The sequence below is a fragment of the Oxyura jamaicensis genome, chromosome 1 (assembly GCF_011077185.1).
Source record: "Oxyura jamaicensis isolate SHBP4307 breed ruddy duck chromosome 1, BPBGC_Ojam_1.0, whole genome shotgun sequence".
Taxonomy (NCBI): Eukaryota; Metazoa; Chordata; class Aves; order Anseriformes; family Anatidae; genus Oxyura; species Oxyura jamaicensis.
The window spans coordinates 125,467,129-125,486,288 of record NC_048893.1 but is presented as its reverse complement, the minus strand read 5'-3'; the positions used below and the strand labels follow the sequence as shown (position 1 = coordinate 125,486,288).

Sequence of the window (19,160 nt, the reverse complement as noted above, 5' to 3'; positions counted from 1 at the left end):
TGGACTTGTTTAATAAACAAGGCAGGTGGACTTGTTACGCCTTGACTGGGTATTAGCAGGCAACTAACTTCTCTTCAAACCCACCACATTTTTTAACACTGTCATAAAAAGCACTGTAACTTTTCAGGTTACAAATACCAGCATAATGTAGGAAGACACACGTTTTGCCACTTGGCATCCCTCTAACAAACCTACCTGTATGGGTTACTTTCTGCCCAGCCTCTTTTCTCCCATTGTGGCCAGATAATGTAGCACTGTAAAAGCACATCTGCATTTGTTTGCTACTGATTAATCAGCCAGACATCAGTTTGCTTGAACAAACAACAAGCTACATGCAAACAGAGCATGCTTTTAATTCAGTATTTTGAGGTATTTGGTAATTTAATAGTTCCTCTTTTGTATTAACTTTGTTTTTCCTAGCTATGGCTGAGCTACGGGTGACAGCCACACAGAATCCCATGTGCAATCCACAACTTGAAAATACCATTGAATTAGTGCAAAGAACTATTTCCCTTCTTGCACTAAGTGACTTTGTCTGATTTGGTTGAAAACAGCAGTATCATTTTTTCAGTCTTTGTGACCTCCAGAAGTACATGCATTATCTGGATATATACACTTAACAGTATACCGTAATTCGGACTTCTAAACAAATGAAGGAAGGACTGAAATTTCTAGGAGGCATATGACTTGGTAAAACAAATAAAACCCTTCCATCCTCTCAGTGTGATTAGCAAGGTACTTTTCCGCTTCTTTCAATGCCTTTGAAATGGAAAAATCCCAGGAAAGTAAAATATTGATAGCCATCATATAAGTTAATTAACAGCTATGGCCAAACTTAACCCCAGTTTTCAAATTTGACAAATTAACAGTTTTGAACTCTGTGGAAGTTAATCTTTAGTCTTAAATAGTTGTGTTCAACTCTCATGAAGAAAGAGTCAATGTGCTACTGTCAGCATTAGTCACTCATGGAAATGTACCTAGAGCACTGCAGGCTGGCTGTACACGGTGCCTTGCAGTTCCCCGAGCACAATGCTGCACATCTCCTGTGGTCTTTGGAAGCTGGTGAGATGAGGATCTACCTGAACGTCAGCAGCATCAAACAGACCAGTGCCAGCTTTTACAGGTCCAGCCTAAGTCTCATTAAATCCAAGTTTTTCTACTAACGTTTTTGGGAAATGGGTGTAGAAAGGGGCCCATAATCACAGTCATTATTATAATATTGGAGAAGTAGCTTACTTTTATCAAGGCTCACAGAAGTAGACAGTGTCTGAGAAATCATTTACCCCTTGAGACAGCCGTGCAGCCATTATGCAGCAGGTGTGGGAAAGATGTGCTCTGTAGATTTTGCATATATCACCTTGAAACGTGCACTTTGCAGTGAGAACAGATGGTCACCCACAGTGGGGCTAGCATTTGGAATGAGCAACAGCAACTTCCAGCGTGGTGGGGAAGGACAGTGCTGCTGCTTGCCACTTCACCAACCACCGTATACTACCAGCCGGGGCCCTAAAACTTCCTGAATGTCTCCTTATAAAAATGCATTTTCTCAAGCAACCAAATTCACACTGGTGATTGACTGCCATTTCTCACATATTCTCCTTGCTCCATTTTCTTCAGGCAGGAAAATAAAAGCTGTGCACTTCCATAAAATAAGTACTGTTGTTCTACTGAAGTATATGGCAAAAAAATAGGATGTGGACTATTTTAAAATAAACAGCACGACTACGAAATATTCTTATTTCCCAAGGAGCTTGGGCATACAACAAAAAAACACTGCAAAATTTGTATCTTCCTGCACTGGTGGGAAATATGAGGAAAATGGAAGCCAGAGGGATCACAAGGCCACTAAGTGCAAATGTGTGCTAAACGAGGTACCTGTGCTGTGCTTCAGAGCTTTCCTACTGTATGTATATATTTCTGTGCATACATCTTACAAGGCATGTAGATTTATATAATGGAATATGGTATGTAGTTTCAGGTTCTATGAGAAATGTTCTCTGTTCTGTAAAGTACAATCAGAGCAGCTCATATCTACCTTCTTGTGATGGGACATGTATATAATCATATAGTGTATGTATGTTTTTCTTTGGGAAACATACAAGAGTGAGTTATGCAAACATCTTGAAGGTTTCCACAAAAATAAACCATGTCTGAAGAGGCCTCTGTTCTCCAAACCCAGTGTCAGGGCTAAGAATTACCTACCGGAAGGCTATGTTATCTTGGATATGTGAATGGATCTTGCCAAGCTGGAATGGTCGTATTTGTTTATTTCTGACATGAATACTTTCACAGCACTGTGACAATTAAATTACATGGAAATCTACACCTGTGCTTGAATAGCAGGTGGTTGCTACATGCATAATCCATAAGAATAAACAAAATGGAGAAAAATGCAATTATTTTATTTCTGTTGCAGAAGCATTTCCAGAATTATGAACCTCTGTTATAGCTGATGTTTTTTTGTGTGTGTTGTCTTATAAAGAGATCCTCCATTTCACTATTCAAATTTATAATCTTAACATAGTTATTTCCACAAATATATAGGGAAAATGCCATAATGACAAGTACGATACTAATGAAAGAAATGAGTGAATTTCTCAATATTGACTTACAGACAATTTAAAGGAGAGTTGTTATGGTACTTACTCTGTTAAAAGGAGGATAAAAAGTTGTAGTTGTAGCTCCTTAACAAAATCAGATTTATGAAAAATTTGTGCTTTTTCACAACTTTCATGAATGTGTATAGTTCATCAGTTCTAAAATGCACAATACTGCCATCTTCTGTATCTAATGCAGGAAATTGTGTGTTGTTTTACATGTTTGTTCTGCACAAGCAAACAGTAAAAGTAATAGTGATGTCAACTCCATTTTAAGAGACAATCTATAATCTGAAACATGGTGAAGTACCAGTAGAAAGGTCATCATCTGAATATTCACTGATCAACTGGCAGATGTAGCTGCTGACTACAGTAGTCACAATTGCTCTGAATAACTTCACTGAGCTTTAGAATAGATACGACACTCATTATACTGTTGACGAACAGCACAGCCAATTAGTCCTGTTTTTACAAAGCCTGCTCTGGTATGCTTCACTGCCAGCAGCTTGGACGATTTATGCAGTTTAACACCTCTAGGATATACAAAGTAAGCTCCTGTGGTGTGGTTTATGCAAATTATTTTGGTATTTATCAATGATGTACATTATTAATGACTATGAAAAACATGACCAGATGAAGCCTACGTATCTTTTACATCCAAATGCTGCTGCGTATAACGCTTGTCGCCAAACAACTGATTAGTGACCATTTGCAAAGTTGGGCTGACCCAATCTGTGCCGGTCTGCACATTGTAACTCATATCTTGCTGTGAAATGTGTACGTAATCAAGAGAGATGGGATGCCTCAGACAGGACGAGGACGTGTAGGTTTTGTCAGCTAAATTCACAAACATACCTGCCTGGTGCGCCCCAGCTACACGGCTCTGACTTCCCCCAGCTCTCTGGGAGGCCGCTAGGCCCCAGCAGCCATCTACCAGCCAAGAGATTTTATAAAAGAAGCTCTAAGAAAAGCACACCTAGTGGTGGGCATCGCCCACCCGGCATTTCCAGGCGTATTTCACCGAGCAGCTGGTGCAACGCAGGCAGTCAGCGGGTGAGATGCCACAGCTGGGGACTGCCACAACCCGCCCTGCGTGCCAAGAGCCCCGCCGCGACGCCGGGCACTACACACACAGCTTTACTCAGCTGTGTTGGGAAACTGGTGTATGGGTTACGGGGAAGGACTCGATCGGTACATGTATTAGTGAAGGACTCAGCAGAGCGCATCTTTTTACTTTTTAAACTTGAGCAAGCTGAAATTTACAGCGCTTCCTCAGGCGTTCCCTGAATAACAAACGGCTTGGAGGGGGAGGAGCAACGCCTGCACTCTCCATCCCGCTTTTCAGGGCGTGCAGGAATAGTTTCAGCCTTGTTTCGTGAGCTTTACAGCTGTTACAGTTTTAAATGTTTTAATATCGCTGGAAGGAGCCGTGCAAGGCACACGCAACCACCTCAAGCTGCCTCCCCTGCCCCCACCCCCCCTGGCCGCCGCCATTCCCGGGGGCGCCGGAAGGGATTTAGCGCCCTTCCGCCGCGGGGTCACGTGACGTCCCGTCGGCCTCGCAAGATGGCGGCGCCCATGTTGCTGCCGGAGTCCCCCCTGGGGAAGCTGAGGTGAGGCCGGGCCGCGCCCCCCTCGCCGCCCCCGCCGCGAAGGGAGAAAGGCCCGGGGGGTGCCCCTGGGGGACCGAGGCCCGCTCCCCATCCCGGCCGGGGCTCGGTTGGTGCCGCCGTGCGGCGGGCCCGGCGCTGAGGCCGCCTCGCGGCCGGGCCCGGGAGTGGCGCAGCTACGTGCCGCCATGGCCGCCCCGCCGCCGGGCCGCGGGGAGCGGGGCCCTGAGGGTCGGGGGGCGAGGGGGCTGCCTCCGCCGCCAGGGAGCCCTCGGGCACCGGGGAGGCACGGGGAGGTGGGGAGAGGGTGGCCGTGAGGGGGGTGCGGGGGGTGCTGCGCTGCCCCGCGGTCCAGGAGCTGAGAAGAGCTGGGCGCTGGGCAGGAGGGGTGCTCCGGTGAGCGCCAGGCGTCAGCCGAGAGGGTGCGATGGCTCCCAGGCGGTTGGCGTTACAGGAGGTGACACCGGGCTTGTGTAAGCGGAGGCTGGCCGTGCGGCGAGGTGTTGGTCTTTGAGGGCAGGCGCTCAGCTTCCTGGTACCCGCCGCGGCGCTGCGAGCGGCACGCGCTGCTGGGCGGTGAGGGAGTACGGAGCCACGAGCTCAGCTGGAGATGCAGGTGAGTTCGGGGCTCTCCGAGTTACGCCTCTGGAATCTGGTAAAATTGCACGTTCTGAAACGGCAACGTGTTGATCTGCTGTCAGCGCTCTGAGTGGCAGGATGGGAAGCGTTGATGATCGTCCCTCCTGTTCTTCTGTTGTGAACAGGCCAGAAACAGTGGAGCTAGAAGGAAGAACGAAAAGAAGGGTTTGGTACGAAAGGATCACTAGATACTTGGAGGGATTTTAAAGATAATCAAAACAAGGTGCTGTTTCCAAACAGACGTGCAGAGCTATCAGACAAGCTTTCAGGCAAAACACGAGTGTGGCCAAGATTCTGTGGTGGAAAATTGGACCTGAGAATTATCCGTGGCAACGGTTATGCGTGCTTTTCATATCCATGCATTAAAACTGCTGTTTGTGGAGAATAGATAGAAGGGTAGGATCATAAATTTTCATACCATGTAAAAAGAGAAAAAGACTAAAATATTCTGACAGGGGTATCAGAACTTCAGACCAGGATATGCCCAATTTCTTCTCCCAGATCTGACCTAACGACCAAAGTTCAGGCTCTAGGGAAGATTTCATGAAGTTGGTGTTAAAGCTAAGCCCTGCAGAGCTCAAGAAGGATGAGACTCTCTGTGTTGGTTCCCAGCGAGGTTGTTACTGCTGGCAATGTGTAGTTCTAATGGTATAGTTGCAGATCTTATTACCACTTTTATTATTCCTGTAGAGTTGCCATTTCATATGAATATTCATTAATTTTGCGGTTATGAGTTTTAGTGCTGCTGATGAAATTGACTGCATGTATGACAGTAAAACTTCTTTGTTTGGGTATAGTAACGTAAATATTTTCTCATCTTCAGCCATCAAAAATACAGAGCCATTCTGAAAAAAGAAAAGCGGAAAAAAAAGCGGCAGGCACTTGCCAAACTGAGAGACTCTGGTAAGTGTGAAGAGTTTTGTATTTTGTGTATTTTTGCTGGCTGTGACATCTGACTATTTAGATGCGTTCTTTTGTGTCTTTTCTCAGAAGCTACAGAAAAAGATGAATCGGTATCTGAGGAGGAAGAGGAGGAACTGGAAGAAGAGGAAGAAGAAGAAGAGGAAAAAAAGCTCGAGGCAGAAAGGTGAAACAGCTAGAAACTAGCATATGCATTGTAGATAGGTTTTTAGCCAATTACATTTTGAAAATTTGAAAAGTCTCAATATGTTTTATAAAATAGAATTCTTAATCTCTGTTTTATGCTACACAGGATTTTTCTAATGCGTGAATGACTTCGATGGAATTTTCTGTTTTAAGGAGTATAAGATAAACTGTAGTTAATGCTGAACTAGTAAATTTGAATTATATGCGTGACAATTGCATCAATTGCAGGGAGTCAGTAAAATTTGTCTAAGTGGCATCTGGTTTCATTGGTAGACAAAAACTGCATGAGCAGTGGTTGCTGAGAGAAGAAAAGGCCCAAGAAGAGTTCAAGCTTAAGAAAGAAAAAGAAGAGGCTGCAAGAAAACGTCAAGAAGAAGAAGAGGTGATGTATAAACTGAGCGCTATAGTTGTGCCTGGTAATAAGGAAAAGTCTTTGTTTAGTATCTCCTACTGTTCTGTAGTGTACGCCGTTTTGTTGATGTTGGTTAAGTCTGAAAGTGTAAGCTCTATAGTTTCTTTCATTCTAGATAGCAAAATTAAAAAGACACAGAAATACTCTTTGAATGGATTCTTGTTCAGAGATTTAATGGCTTATGATTGAATGAGACCTTTATGGTCAAGCAGTTACAATACAACATGATAGTTTTGAATTAGACTGTAGTGATTATAAAGTATTTGTTTCCTTAAATAACTTTTTAAAATGTTTTTTATCGTAAAGAGAAAGATCAAAGAAGAATGGGAAGAGCAGCAAAGAAAAGAGAGAGAAGTCGCACAGCAGAAGCAACAGGAGAAGAGAGAAAGAGAGGTGATTCCTGGCAGTGGGAGGATAAACGTGTTACATATCCTCTCGCATTACCTGATGCACGAGTCTATGCATGTTGAAGGCGGATTTTATTCTAATTGCAAGCGTATAAATGTGTTAGTTACTTCTCTCAGTTCCAAGTTGCTGAAATTGTTCTTTGTTGTTAAAGAGGAGCTAGCAACTCTGTTTACCTGGGAGGATAACTAACTCTGAATCATCGGGTTGTTTGTAATATGTACTTTTTTACATCAGTTAAACATGAAGGCACGCTGTGAATGCAGATTCTGGTATGTGCACTTCTTTACATCTTTATGTTAAAGGTGATCCTTATTTAATGTCCCCGTTGAACGCAATCAGTATGGAAGAAAATTCCCAATGAGGACATGGAATTACATTGCTGCTGTTCCTTAACAGAGTTCTTACTCAAAAGATACATTACAGCTCTTCTTTACCTGACTCATCCAACAGGACGTATCTTTTTTTTTCAGTTCCCTGAATGAAGAAAAAAAGTTATACTGAAAATAGTCATTTAAAACACTTCATTTATAACACTAAGTGTACACTCTTCTTAAGTTTTAGGAGTCTAATAAACTGGTTGTAAGATGCCTGTATGGAAATCCAAAGGGAGGACTGGCCTATCACCAGTAAAGGGTGATTGCAGCTTCCCAGGATCCATGACACATCTGCTTCTCCGCATTAGCAAAATATTCGAGTTTAGCACAACTCCTTGACACTGTGTCTGGTAGCCTCACTAGGAGAGGAGACATGAGCGCATGGTATTGTCTCCTGCACTTAATTGTTGCACTTAATGTCACGAGTTACATACCACTTCCATGATGAATGAAAAAGAACAGCAGTTGTATTTCCTGCCGGTCTTCCCCTTCTGCTATGTATGCATTCCTTTCTTTGCAGAGTAGGGAGAGAAAATGTTGGTCTCATCCCCTGTTGGAGGTTGAGGTAGAGTTCCCTGAACTATACCATGGTAACAGCAGGATTTTGTTCCTTCCCTTTCTTTGTGTCTGGGTTTGCACAAGCTTCCAGCGGACTAATTTTGTCTCCTGAACTAGATGGAAGCTGTTTTCTGTTTTTTGTTGTGTTGTTTGTTTTTCTGGATTACTGATTTACTGGTCTAATCAGCAAAATTGGCTCAGAGAGGGCATTGACATGCGCACAGAGGGATGCTGTGAGTGCTCAGCTGGGAGTGGAGCCACCCATTTCAGCAACAGAAAGTTAGTCAGTTGATTTGGCCTGTCTCTTCAAACTGCAGTTTATTCAAATTCTGACTCACTGAAAGAAAATACTTATTTTTTCCTCTTAAGATGAGGAAATAGTTATTCTGGGTTTGTCTCTCTTTCCTCACATTGAATTGTATTTTTTTTAACTTGCTCCTCCTCTTTTTAGATCTAATTAATTCTCTTCCAAATCAGAACAACAATAATGTGTTTTCTTGCATTGGCTATCTTTAAGTGTCTTTATTCTTGAAATTTCATAGAATAATTTGTGAGAACTAATTTCCAGCTAGTCTTGGAGTGTGTCTATTGCTTTGCTCATCCCACTTAGAGGAGGGAAGGGAAAGAATATCCTCCTTGTTTTGCTCTGTTTGAAAGACTAGATGCAGCTAAGCTTACCAGGTTTCTGATAGTAAGATTTCTTAGTAGTTATAAACTTGGGTTTAACAGAAGCGTGCTGAGCAATATGCTTTTCTGGGGTGCGTCGGTTGTTCCAAGTCAAAACGTTTAGCACAACTAAATGGTTACAAATTTAACAGTGACTAGATTGAGTACTAGACCAAGAGATGCATTTAAGTATTCAGTAGTTCAATGATAGTTTCAAAGAAGAAAATGAAATTTTTGAAGTTTTCTAGCATTGAGGTTACAAAATTGTCCACATGAAAGTCTAGTCTGATGTATCCTTTAACAGCTTTGTACCATGTGAAATGCTACAAAGCAAAGTAAAACGTCTGTTTTTAAAGCAAACCCCATGAATGTTTCATTATGCATAATCTTTGAGTATTGTAAATTAGGTTCTTAACTAAAGAAACCAGATGTTTTGTGTGTCCTTGGGATTTTCACTAGTCCTGTGTTTGCACCATTTATAGGCAGCTGTGCAGAAGATGCTGGATCAAGCCGAAAGCCAGGTACGCTCAGCGTCTTTTTAAAAAAAGAACTGAAAAACAATTTAATTGCCATCCAGTGTTTGCCTCGTAGCGTGCTGTCCATCTGCTCTCAAGAACCTAATGGCCTGAATAAATTTAATATGTAGTGGTTTGCGTGAGCAGTAAACAATTATTTACTGGGTGGAACATAATTAAGTGTGTTTCTGGCTGGTTGATGGCAGTGCATTTGTGCATGCTCATTCCTGTTCAGGAGGTCTGAGTCAAAAACAAATCTGAAAATACTGCTGTGTGCTGTATTTAAAACAAAACAACAAAACGCCCGACCCGCAAACCTGGGAACAGTGGATTTTTGACTTAGAATTCTAAATAAATCTGTCAGTCCTTCTGGGTAGCAAGACAAAGTTGTTTTTTAAGCAGATGGGGGATTCTAAATAAGACATTCAGCAGCATAGGAGAGCACAGATCCTTAAGGAGAGAAGACAGTCTGCGGGAAGCTAACTGCTGGAGCGCCTGGAAGGACATGGTTTTCAAGCTGGCAGTGTATAGTAAGGAAGACTGCAGTCTTCCTTTGAATCTTAGAGAAGATGAATTGAGTTTTTCCAGTTTCCTTAGAGAACAATCTGATACGGTTAGATTTGTGAATACTCATACTCTGCATAAATCTGAAAATTAAACTTTAACCAAGTTACCTGTTGAATGTTGATTGCTTTTAGCTACATTCAGTTCTGAATTGCATTTAAAGAGTTTTCTTAGGCAGGGTATCTAAACCTTTATTTTGCAATATGGGTAGAAAAATGCTCTGAGCTATTATCTAACTAGTGCTGAAGATGTATTAGCAGCCACTTCTGCAAGGGCAGAGACAGAAATATTACATGTTGGGCTTTGTGTGGTATAAGTTCAGGGTTCAGTTACTTCGGCAGCGTGAACAGTGGTAGTGCTGTTTTGTTGAGGGGAAATTATGGCTGAGAATCATGAGCAGAACTGGTGGCAGAGTCAAATGCTGCTCATAAATAAACCGTTTTCAATTAATTTAAAAGGAGAACTTAGGCTAGTTAGCTTTACAGATCTTTTAGCTAAGGAAAATTACCTTCTTAAAACCTGTGTTGTTCATGGTCAAGCTTGCAACTTGATAATCCCAATTTGAATTTTAGAAATCTTAATGTGATGGCCTGAGTTGAGCAGTATGGATGTTTTTCATTCCAGTGCTAACTGTGAATTTAATTGCTTTTTGATTATGGCCTTTGGCAGGTTACTTTTATTTGGCCTTTCCTAACAGCATAAAAAGTGATAGTGATAATATTACTGAGCTTTAAGCTTTTGCAGGGACAGATAAGTAAATAGTCCTAGACTTTTACCTGCCAGGTGTAGGAGTGCTGCTCAATGTGTGCTGGCATGAAGGGGCTAACTGGTTTAGCTAAATTAAAATAAACTGTCCCAATACTTGTAATTCTTGTGGTTGATAAATGAAATTGTTATTTCAGGAACAAGTATCACACCTCTTTCTTTTTTTTTTTATTTTTTTTTTATTTTTACCTCAGCAAAAGAAAACACACGGTTTGGTTATATTGTTAATATGTAATTAGGAATATGGACTTATTCTTAAAACTGCACAATTATCAAGAAAAGGGGCTTCCATCATCAAAGACCCAAGGCAATGGGTAGCTTTTTTTTTTTTTTTTTTTAATAAAAGCTTAAATAGGTTCAAACTTGCATTTGTACTAAATGCAGTGCTCATAATTGCCTGGGGAATTAATTGGTAGCTTCATTTTGATACTAAATATTTCTTCTTTTTTTTTTTTTTTAACTTATATGTATGTTAATGTTTTTTTCCACAGCTGGAGAATGGTGTGTCCTGGCATAACCCAGAGCCCCCAGAGAACATAGGAACAGAGAAGGACAGAGCAAATTGCCCATTCTATATCAAAACAGGTTCCTGCCGATTCGGAGACAGGTAATCAATTGACTATTTACCAGCAGGAATGTTTTGGAGAGGTGAGAGGCAAGCAACTTCATTACCTCATGTGCAAAATGAAGAAATCTTGTTTCATAAATTACTTTTATTTATTTGGATGGGGTTCTGTTATTCATGGTGGAACTAGACATTGAGAGCAAAACCATTGGCTGCCTGGAACTGAAGTGTTTATTGTTAGGGCATATTACTGATGGTACGTTCTGGTTCCACTGGCCAGACTGCCTTTACCTTAGATCTGGCAGATGCACAGATACACTCAGGCAGAGTATATTTGATTTCTGCTATTAGCACAGGCCTGAGGTGTCAGATGTTGATTTTTATCTTGATTAGTTTACATATGCTGCATCTTTTAATAAATAAATAGTAGGAGGATGTCAACTAAAGCAAGACTGTGGTACATCTGCACAGTTGGGAAAGATGTTGTAGTAGCTTCCAGAATTCTCTTATTTGTATACTGTTAAACGTGTGATACATTCATTCTTGGTTCTTGTATACTGCTGTGGGTGCCCTGTATGGGAAAGGAAGTACAGTAAAATGTGAAAACAGAAGGATGACAAAATGAGGAGAGATGAGGAGCAGCTTCTGTAGGAGGACTGGCTAACTGGTCTAGGCTCTTCACTTTCAAAGAGTTGGTGAAAGAGGGCTGTGGTAGATTAATATTGATGTCATGAGCAGGATGGGAAGGATTATTTGCTTTTAGTATGAAACAGCTTAATTGGGTGTCCCCAAACATTTACCAGCTTCGAACAACAAAAAAACACCTTTCTGATAGGAAACAAATTGTAAAATTTGTTGCCAGAGGACGTAGAGGAAGTCAAGAGCGTAAATGGGTCCAGGAGTACAGGTTCATCAGTGACCATTGGAACTGGTGTCCCAAATGAAGGGCCTGGCTAGAAAATCCCTTCATTTCTGTGTGTGTTATGGAGGAACGATAGGTCAGCAGGGAAAAACTGATACTTTTTTTTTTTTTTTTTTATTACACGTATCTTCAGCATAAACAAGTAAGGCCATTTAACTAACTGGTATCACTGAAACGTGTGTGATTCGTGTACTGTAGTTTTCGTTTTCCTAAAAGTAATTTGTTGTAGAGTGACACGTATAGCAGACAATTATGTGACTAGTGAGCTCTATGGAGTTGCAAGCCCATATATCCTTTTCTATTCTGAAATATGTGTTGAATGCCTAAGTAAAACTTTGGGCAGCTATTTTACCGCAAACAGCATTATTGCTATTAAAATTTTAATGCTTAGTTCTTTGTAATCTTCGCAGTATTTTTGTTCTGGAGGTACATAATGGAGGTAACCTCCTTGGGTTAAATATGAATTGGCCATAAATCAATTTTGCTGCAAACTATGCATAAGCTTTGTAACTAAGTACTGAGAAACATCGTGTGCTGCCCTTCTCTCACCTATAGTTGTTGATTTCAGCTAGCTCTCATTCATCTTCCTTCTTTATCTTCACGTAACATACTTCCTTTGTATTCTGGTCATTTCATCTGCTGCTGCTAGCCTTAAGTAGAAAGACAGAGATACAGGCAGGATAAGGAATGAATGAATAGAGTAGAAGCTGAAATGGGCCACAGTGGTGAAAAATTGAGAGATAATATTACCAGTACAATAATGACAGACTTGTCAAAGCTCACTACGTCTTGAAGAAGGCAAAACTTTTTCAGTCGATCTTTATTAATCATAGAATCATCAAGGTTGGAAAAGACCTCCAAAATCATCTGGTCCAACCATCCCCTTACCACCAAGTAATCACAATAATTAAAATACTGATTATTTTTTTAGCAATACTAAATTCTGGGTCATTTTCCTTGGGGTTGCTTTTGTTCTGTCATGTGCTATCTGTGTACAGGCAATACTGGTTGGGTATAATATTTGTGTTCCATAATACAAATACAGTGGCGAAATGAGGTCGCTTTTGAAATCAAAAACGATCAAATTCATTGTCTCGTTTGTGTTTTTTTTCTTTGGTTGGTTTCTAAGTTGTAATTCAGAACGTGTGAGTTAATTTCTAGCTGGCAAGATGCAGAAGGAAACTTTCTGTCTTAAGTCTAGGTTGTAATTGCTGGTTTTAGACCTGACCTCCCCCAGTTTGTCTGTGCTTTGCCATTGCTAGATAAGAGAGCAGACTAGTCTGACTGTTGCTCTGATCATGTCATGAAAAGCAGAAATGTGTTGGAGAGCGTATGACCCAGTTACTCTGTGAAGTGTTTGAAACAGATCATAAAGCACAGTGAAATAAACATGGGGGCTAGCGTCTGTGCTCTTACCAAATCTAAAGGTTTGTGGGGGAGAGCTGTATTTCGTGAGGGAGGTAGCCTGAAGATGACAGACAGCGTGGGAGATCTTAATACTTTTATGGCTGCCCAGAAGATGCAGATTAAGCTATGACTTGTTTATAAAGAGCATTTTTTTAATGGGGGGGAAAAAACAAAACAAACAAAAAAAACCAATATGGTAGTCATCCAACTACAGGTCTAGGCATGCTTTCTTTTCCTCAGCCCCCTCCCACCACCTCACAAACCCTCTCTTCCCTGTGTGGTGAGAACACTACCAGTAAAAGTTCTTCAGTTAGCAAAAAGAAGAGCAGGGACTTATTTTTTAAATATAGTCAGTAAATACTTGTCAGTATTTCTGTAAAGCCATTGTGAAATGGGGAATGCATTTAAGCCTTGCAACTTTGGCTTTTAATATGTTACGGGTATCTGTCTTCTGCAGACAATTTTTTTAATGTAAGAATATACTTATGATTGACAGAAATCATTAAGATTATTTGCAAACTCACTTCTAAACTTTACTATTTTAATAATTAAGTAACTTGATTTTCCACTAGTGGGTTTTCTTTTGTAGTAACTTTCTCAAAATGGCAGCTGTTGGAAGCTTCAACAGGTCCATCTTCTGCCAAAAGTGGAAATCTTCTTTGTTCCTCTTCTCTGTAACTATCCAGGTGTTCTCGCAAGCATAACTATCCAACGTCTAGTAAGACACTACTTGTCCGAGGGATGTTCATTACTTTTGGCATGGAGCAGTGCCGGCGGGATGACTACGACACCGATGCGAGTCTCGAGTACAGTGACGAGGAAACCTACCAGCAGTTCCTGGAGTTCTATGAGGACGTGCTCCCAGAGTTTCAGAATGTGGGGAAGGTTGTTCAATTCAAGGTATGCATGGGAGTGTAATAGCTTGTCTTTTTTTTTTTTTTCAGTTTTTAACATATACCACATCAGCTGTGTTTTACTGGCCTTCAGAGAATTCTGTGCAGCATGCTCTAGCTAAATCCCATATACTTGAGAGAACTGTCTGGTGTCTGCTGCAAACTGTGCATCTCTCTCTCATGGCGCTTGTAAACTTCCAACCGCTGCTACAGCGCATTCTGGGTGAATCTTCTCTGCTCGTCTCCTGAACTGTCATAAAAGCTTGCGCTTTTATATTGCCAAGTGTTCATACAGAACAACAGTCCACTTAACCTCACAGTCCCTTCTCTACTTAGCCTGTGATAAGCCCCAGAGGGCCCATGGATTAAAACTGCTAGACAATATTAAAGATATCTGGGCTAGTGCATTTGTGCCACTTAAGGCTGCACCAAAGGAACGATGCTGTGGAGATGCAAAAAGTATTTGGAGTATACACCCAAATCATGTCGTTTTAGAACTGGTTAGATAAAATAAGTGACAATGAACTGAAAAGGTAGGAGATACTGCAGTAGCAGGAATTAATTTGAAATGGCTGTATTACAAAGAAGTATGTTATGTAAATGGTGTTGAGATTTGTCATCCAGCCTTCTTTTCTGCATCTGGCTTCCTGATTTTTTTTTCCCATTTATATTACGATTTCTCAGGGGGACAAATGAGGGTCGTGTAAATGGTGACCTTGGAGATGAATGATGCATTTTGACAGTCCCTTGTCATCATAAAGTGTGCAGTTTGGATGGTGAAATTGAATTCTCCTTGTAACAAAACCTATTGCAGCATCCCTTTCTGCTTGCCATTCCTAAGTGTTTTTCTGTAGTCACCAAGAGGCATGCTGTGCCTTTTCTCTTTTTGTTTCTCTGTACTGACAGCTGCCTTAGAACAGAGGTTGTATTAGCATTTCAAGCAAGAGGAAAGTTAAGTTTTTTTTTTTTTTTTAAAGTGAATTTTCAATAGCTGTATGAGGTTGTAAGAAAGAAACCTTTATTTGTTTGGATGAGTATCCCACCTTATTTTGACTCAAGGGATATTAGCCAGCAATGCTCCATCGTAGAAGATGGGATGTAGATTCCCACTGGAGCGTGGCTTGAAACGCTCTTACCTTCAAACTCGGATCCTTAAGGTAGTATCTTTGTTGTGTTACATGCAACTATCTGCTAAAGTTGCACATAGTTGGATCCCTGGGGCGAATAATGGGGTAAGAGCTTCTAGTGTGGGGTTTTGTAGCTTCTCAAGTAATTGTTCAACTGTAATTTGATTTTCAAAGTCATTTTCATTTTATTAGAGATGCTTTGGAATTATGTTTTGGCAGCTGGAATCTCAACCGTGGTTGAGTCTCTCCTACCATTTATAATCATATTATACTCATCCCTGTTTCAATTGACTTCCATTTCCAACGTGGCATGGGGTTTTATTCTTACTGTTCTTTCTGGGAAGCTACTCCTGAACCTGGCAGATTCTGACAAAATGCCCTTCCTTACTTTTCCCACCCAAACATGTCAAAGGTGAGGTCATTCTTACTTGTTCTTACATTGATGTTGCTATTTATCTCAAATACTGTGACTATTTACTCTGTAATATTTAATTACATAACTTCCCCTTGTTGCCTCTGAAGCCCTTGCCTAATCCAGGGGTGTATTCTCTGAGGGTCAGGCAGGGTCCAGTGATGAAAGAAGCTGCTTGCCTCATTTGGTGCCGATACTGGAAGAGGCCTGTGGGCAGAAGAGGCTGGGCTCACAGTTCTGCTCTGGAGAACTTGGTCCGAACCGGCTTGGGCCTGCCCATCTCAGCATCCCTAGTAACTAGTAACAAGGTTTTTGGAGGTTAAATTGTGTATTTTTTGTGAGTTCTAGATAGACTTCAAATGCTAAATTATTGTGAAAAATGGTGTGTCAGAACTGTCCAGTGAAAACTAGTGACTTCAGCTTTCCTAACTCATCTCACAGGGACGCTGTGAAGGTAAACTGTTCTAAAGATTCTTTTTCCATGACGAATCCCACATTTCCTCATGGCGCTACTACTGAATGTTTTCAGAGCAGGACTTGGCAGTTGCATAGTAAGGTTGGCTCAGACTTACGTGCAAGACAATGGAGTAAAAGCTGCCTTGTGCGCTAACTGAAGCAAAGGTCCTAGTGTTAAAGCAAAATGCTGGGAACATACAAACACAAACCAGAAGGCCTTTTTGTTGTCTGAACATCGTCTAAAACTATGTTTAGAAGAACATAATTTGCAAGTTCATATTGATGTGCTGTCATAAATCAGGATGGCTGCCACCTTCACGTGTGTGACTTGCTGTACATCAACCTTCAGTTGTCCTAACTTAATGTTTTGGTCTCCTTAGGTCAGTTGCAACTACGAGCCTCACCTGCGAGGAAATGTGTATGTCCAGTACCAGTCGTAAGTATTCACAGTCTTACCAAGTTTTAGAACTAAACTCCAAAGCCCCGTAATGAAAACTGTATAATCCAAATGATTTGTTCTCATACTGCAATGGGAGCCTAAAACTGGTAAGTAACATCCTAAATGCTTGTACAGTGATAATGTTACATGTGTGTTTCTTTCTTTCTTTTTTTTAAAGGGAGAAGGACTGCCAGGCAGCTCTTGCTCTATTCAGTGGCCGATGGTACGCAGGCCGGCAGCTTCATTGTGAATTCTGTCCTGTGACAAGATGGAAGACTGCCATTTGTGGTGAGTTACATAAACGCTTGTAAAAGAGAATGTGTTAATGAAAGAGTTAACGTAGAAGTGAAAAAGGGAGTTAATCTGTTGCTTTGATTCAGCCAGTGCTTCAGATCCATGTTCATTTCTGTTTGGAAGACAAATATGCTTGTTTGTGTAGCTCTAGGAAGGAAAGGGAATATTTGTCCTATGTCACTTAAGCGTTTCAATCGTCCTAGTGGATTTGCTTGGAGTGGAAAAGAAACCGTAGATCCCAGCTTTAGAAATAATGACAATACTAAGGAGGAAGTGCAGAAAATACAAATTTATCTCTTTCAAAAGCAACAGTAACTTCTCAACCATCAACAATTCTTAGCAGTAACTTACATTTGACTTCTCTATATTTACATTTTTACTAAGTTTAGATTACTGTAATTATTTATGAAAATAGTTTTAAGCTAAAGCCATAATAGCCGTCTTAAATACATGTTAGAAGGTTAACTCTAAGAAAAGTACATATTGTAAAAATAATCTTGGGTGAATTACACTGGTAGGTGTTCACAGATGTTTTCTGCTGGAGGAGGCAAAATTAAGTTCAGAAAGCTTCTTTTCCAGTAGGTGCATAATGAAGGTTTAACAGGTCTGGTTCATAAAAAATAAAAAAAAAGAACAAACCCTAATCTGTTGCAGGCTTATTTGAAAGGCAGAAGTGTCCAAGAGGGAAACACTGCAACTTTCTTCATGTATTCAAAAATCCAAACAATGAGTTCTGGGAGGCCAATAGAGACATACGTATTTCTCCTGAACGGACTAATCAGTTGTCTAAAAACTCTGAGAGGAGAAACAGATCAAGCCATCGCGATGACTATTACAGCCGGTCAAGGAGAAGGGGCAGCCCAAGCCCAGATCATTCTTACCGCAGAAACGGAGAATCTGAGAGAAAAAAGAATCGCCGCAAAAACAAGAGGAGGCGCCGGTCTGGCAGGTCAAGGAGTCGAGAAAGGAGGAGATCTCACAGCAGAGGGAGAAAGAGGAGAGGACGCAGCCGCAGCAGAAGTTACAGTCGAACACGTAGTCGGAGCAGAAGTCGGAGCTCTTCTCGATCCAGGAGTAGGGGTAAAAAGAGATCAAGCAGCAGAGGAAAAAATAGTGAAACTCCCAAAACAAAGTGAGAATTAATCTTAGAAGTTGCTAATTGATCAAACGTGGATCAAATGTAGAGCTGACAAAAATCTTTCCAATAGGGCACCAGATACGTTTGAGTTTTAAATAAAGTGTTCTTGCACATTAAAATGTTTCTTCCTAATAAAGGAACCTAGTTTACTGTGTGCTAAGCTTCAGAAAATTAAAAGTTTAAGTCCTATATAAGGTGTAAATGTCAAGTACTCTAGCTGCTCTGTCCCTCTGAACTACTGCAACATCCGGATGCATACTGAATACAAAATAGAAAGAGAAGTAAAGCTTTTTTGGTATATGCTTATTTCTGTGTAATGTGTGTGTTAAGTGTTTACTGTCCTGTTAAGGAGTTAGTACAGAACAGCTAGTGCGCTGTCAATTCACACAACAGCACACTGCCAGTTGAAGTCTGTGTAAAAGACAGCCATTTATGTTTACCGTATGTTTATGGGATATCTCGTTCTAGACAAAGTAATATAATCATGTTTTGCATTGGAGAAAAGGGATCTAAAAGGCTTCACTGTTTGCTTGTACACTTGCCCAGTAGGAGCTTTGTGGTCATAAGTGTTGGATTTTTCTCTCTCCTGTGACTGAGCTGCTGAGCTAATTGCCTGTAGGGATTGCAGTAGACTAAAACCAAGTAGGAATTACACAGGAAAACAATCAATTTATTCAGTACCTTAATCCCCAAGTAAGTGTGGAGACCAATCACTTGTAATCCCTGGAGTGAAGACAGAAAATACTTTGCATACTTCTTGGTTGCATACCATTTGTAGTTGAAAACAACCTGCCTAGCCTATTATGGAGTGGGCGGAAAAGCGTAAATCTGGTAACTGAAGACGGGAATGCGGTTGTAAAGGCTCGAGATGTTGCAGGGTGGCTAAAGAAACTCAGTATTATTTTATGCCTGAAGTAATATTTCTTTTTTTTTTTTTTTTTTTTTTTTTGTGAGAGGAGGACTTGATATAAAGCCTTTTTTAAGGCTTATATTACAGTTTAAGGCACCCTACTGCCTAGCTTCCCTACAGTCAAGGTGGAGAGGGGTACTTAAAAACGAGGTTATCGGGACGAAGCTTTTTAAAATGACAGCTGTGTTAGCAGAGTACCTGCAATTGGCAAAGTTGTTAATAGCTTTTTCTTCAGTTTTAAAGGAAAGATTTGTGCTGTTAAATGGACTGTACTTCACACTGTTTAACTTTACGTTTTTAACTTGGGCACTTCAATGTCTGTTTATGCTTGGAGAGAGCAGTTTGTGGCCCTGAGGGTGAGGGTGCCCCAGGTGTCTGCTGT

At 40.9% G+C, this 19,160-nt stretch overlaps 1 protein-coding gene across 1 annotated transcript; it reads left to right on the top strand.

The window, feature by feature from the left end:
- The first annotated feature begins 4,099 nt into the window (after window positions 1–4,099).
- Window positions 4,100–18,501, top strand: ZRSR2 (zinc finger CCCH-type, RNA binding motif and serine/arginine rich 2). The gene is made up of 11 exons (XM_035326334.1): window positions 4,100–4,210; window positions 5,670–5,749; window positions 5,837–5,933; window positions 6,227–6,335; window positions 6,672–6,758; window positions 8,854–8,892; window positions 10,707–10,822; window positions 13,796–14,009; window positions 16,378–16,433; window positions 16,615–16,724; window positions 17,385–18,501. Exons 1-11 carry the CDS (start codon window positions 4,164–4,166, stop codon window positions 17,864–17,866), a joined length of 1,437 nt encoding a protein of 478 aa, XP_035182225.1. The 5' UTR covers window positions 4,100–4,163; the 3' UTR covers window positions 17,867–18,501.
- Window positions 18,502–19,160: the final 659 nt, after the last annotated feature.

Coding starts and splice junctions, on each gene's coding strand:
- ZRSR2 (XM_035326334.1), top strand. CDS start 4,164: ATGGCGGCGCCCATGTTGCTGCCGGAGTCCCCCCTGGGGAAGCTGAG. Junction 5,934..6,226: donor AAAAAGCTCGAGGCAGAAAG/GTGAAACAGCTA, acceptor TTTCATTGGTAG/ACAAAAACTGCATGAGCAGT. Junction 16,725..17,384: donor ATGGAAGACTGCCATTTGTG/GTGAGTTACATA, acceptor AATCTGTTGCAG/GCTTATTTGAAAGGCAGAAG.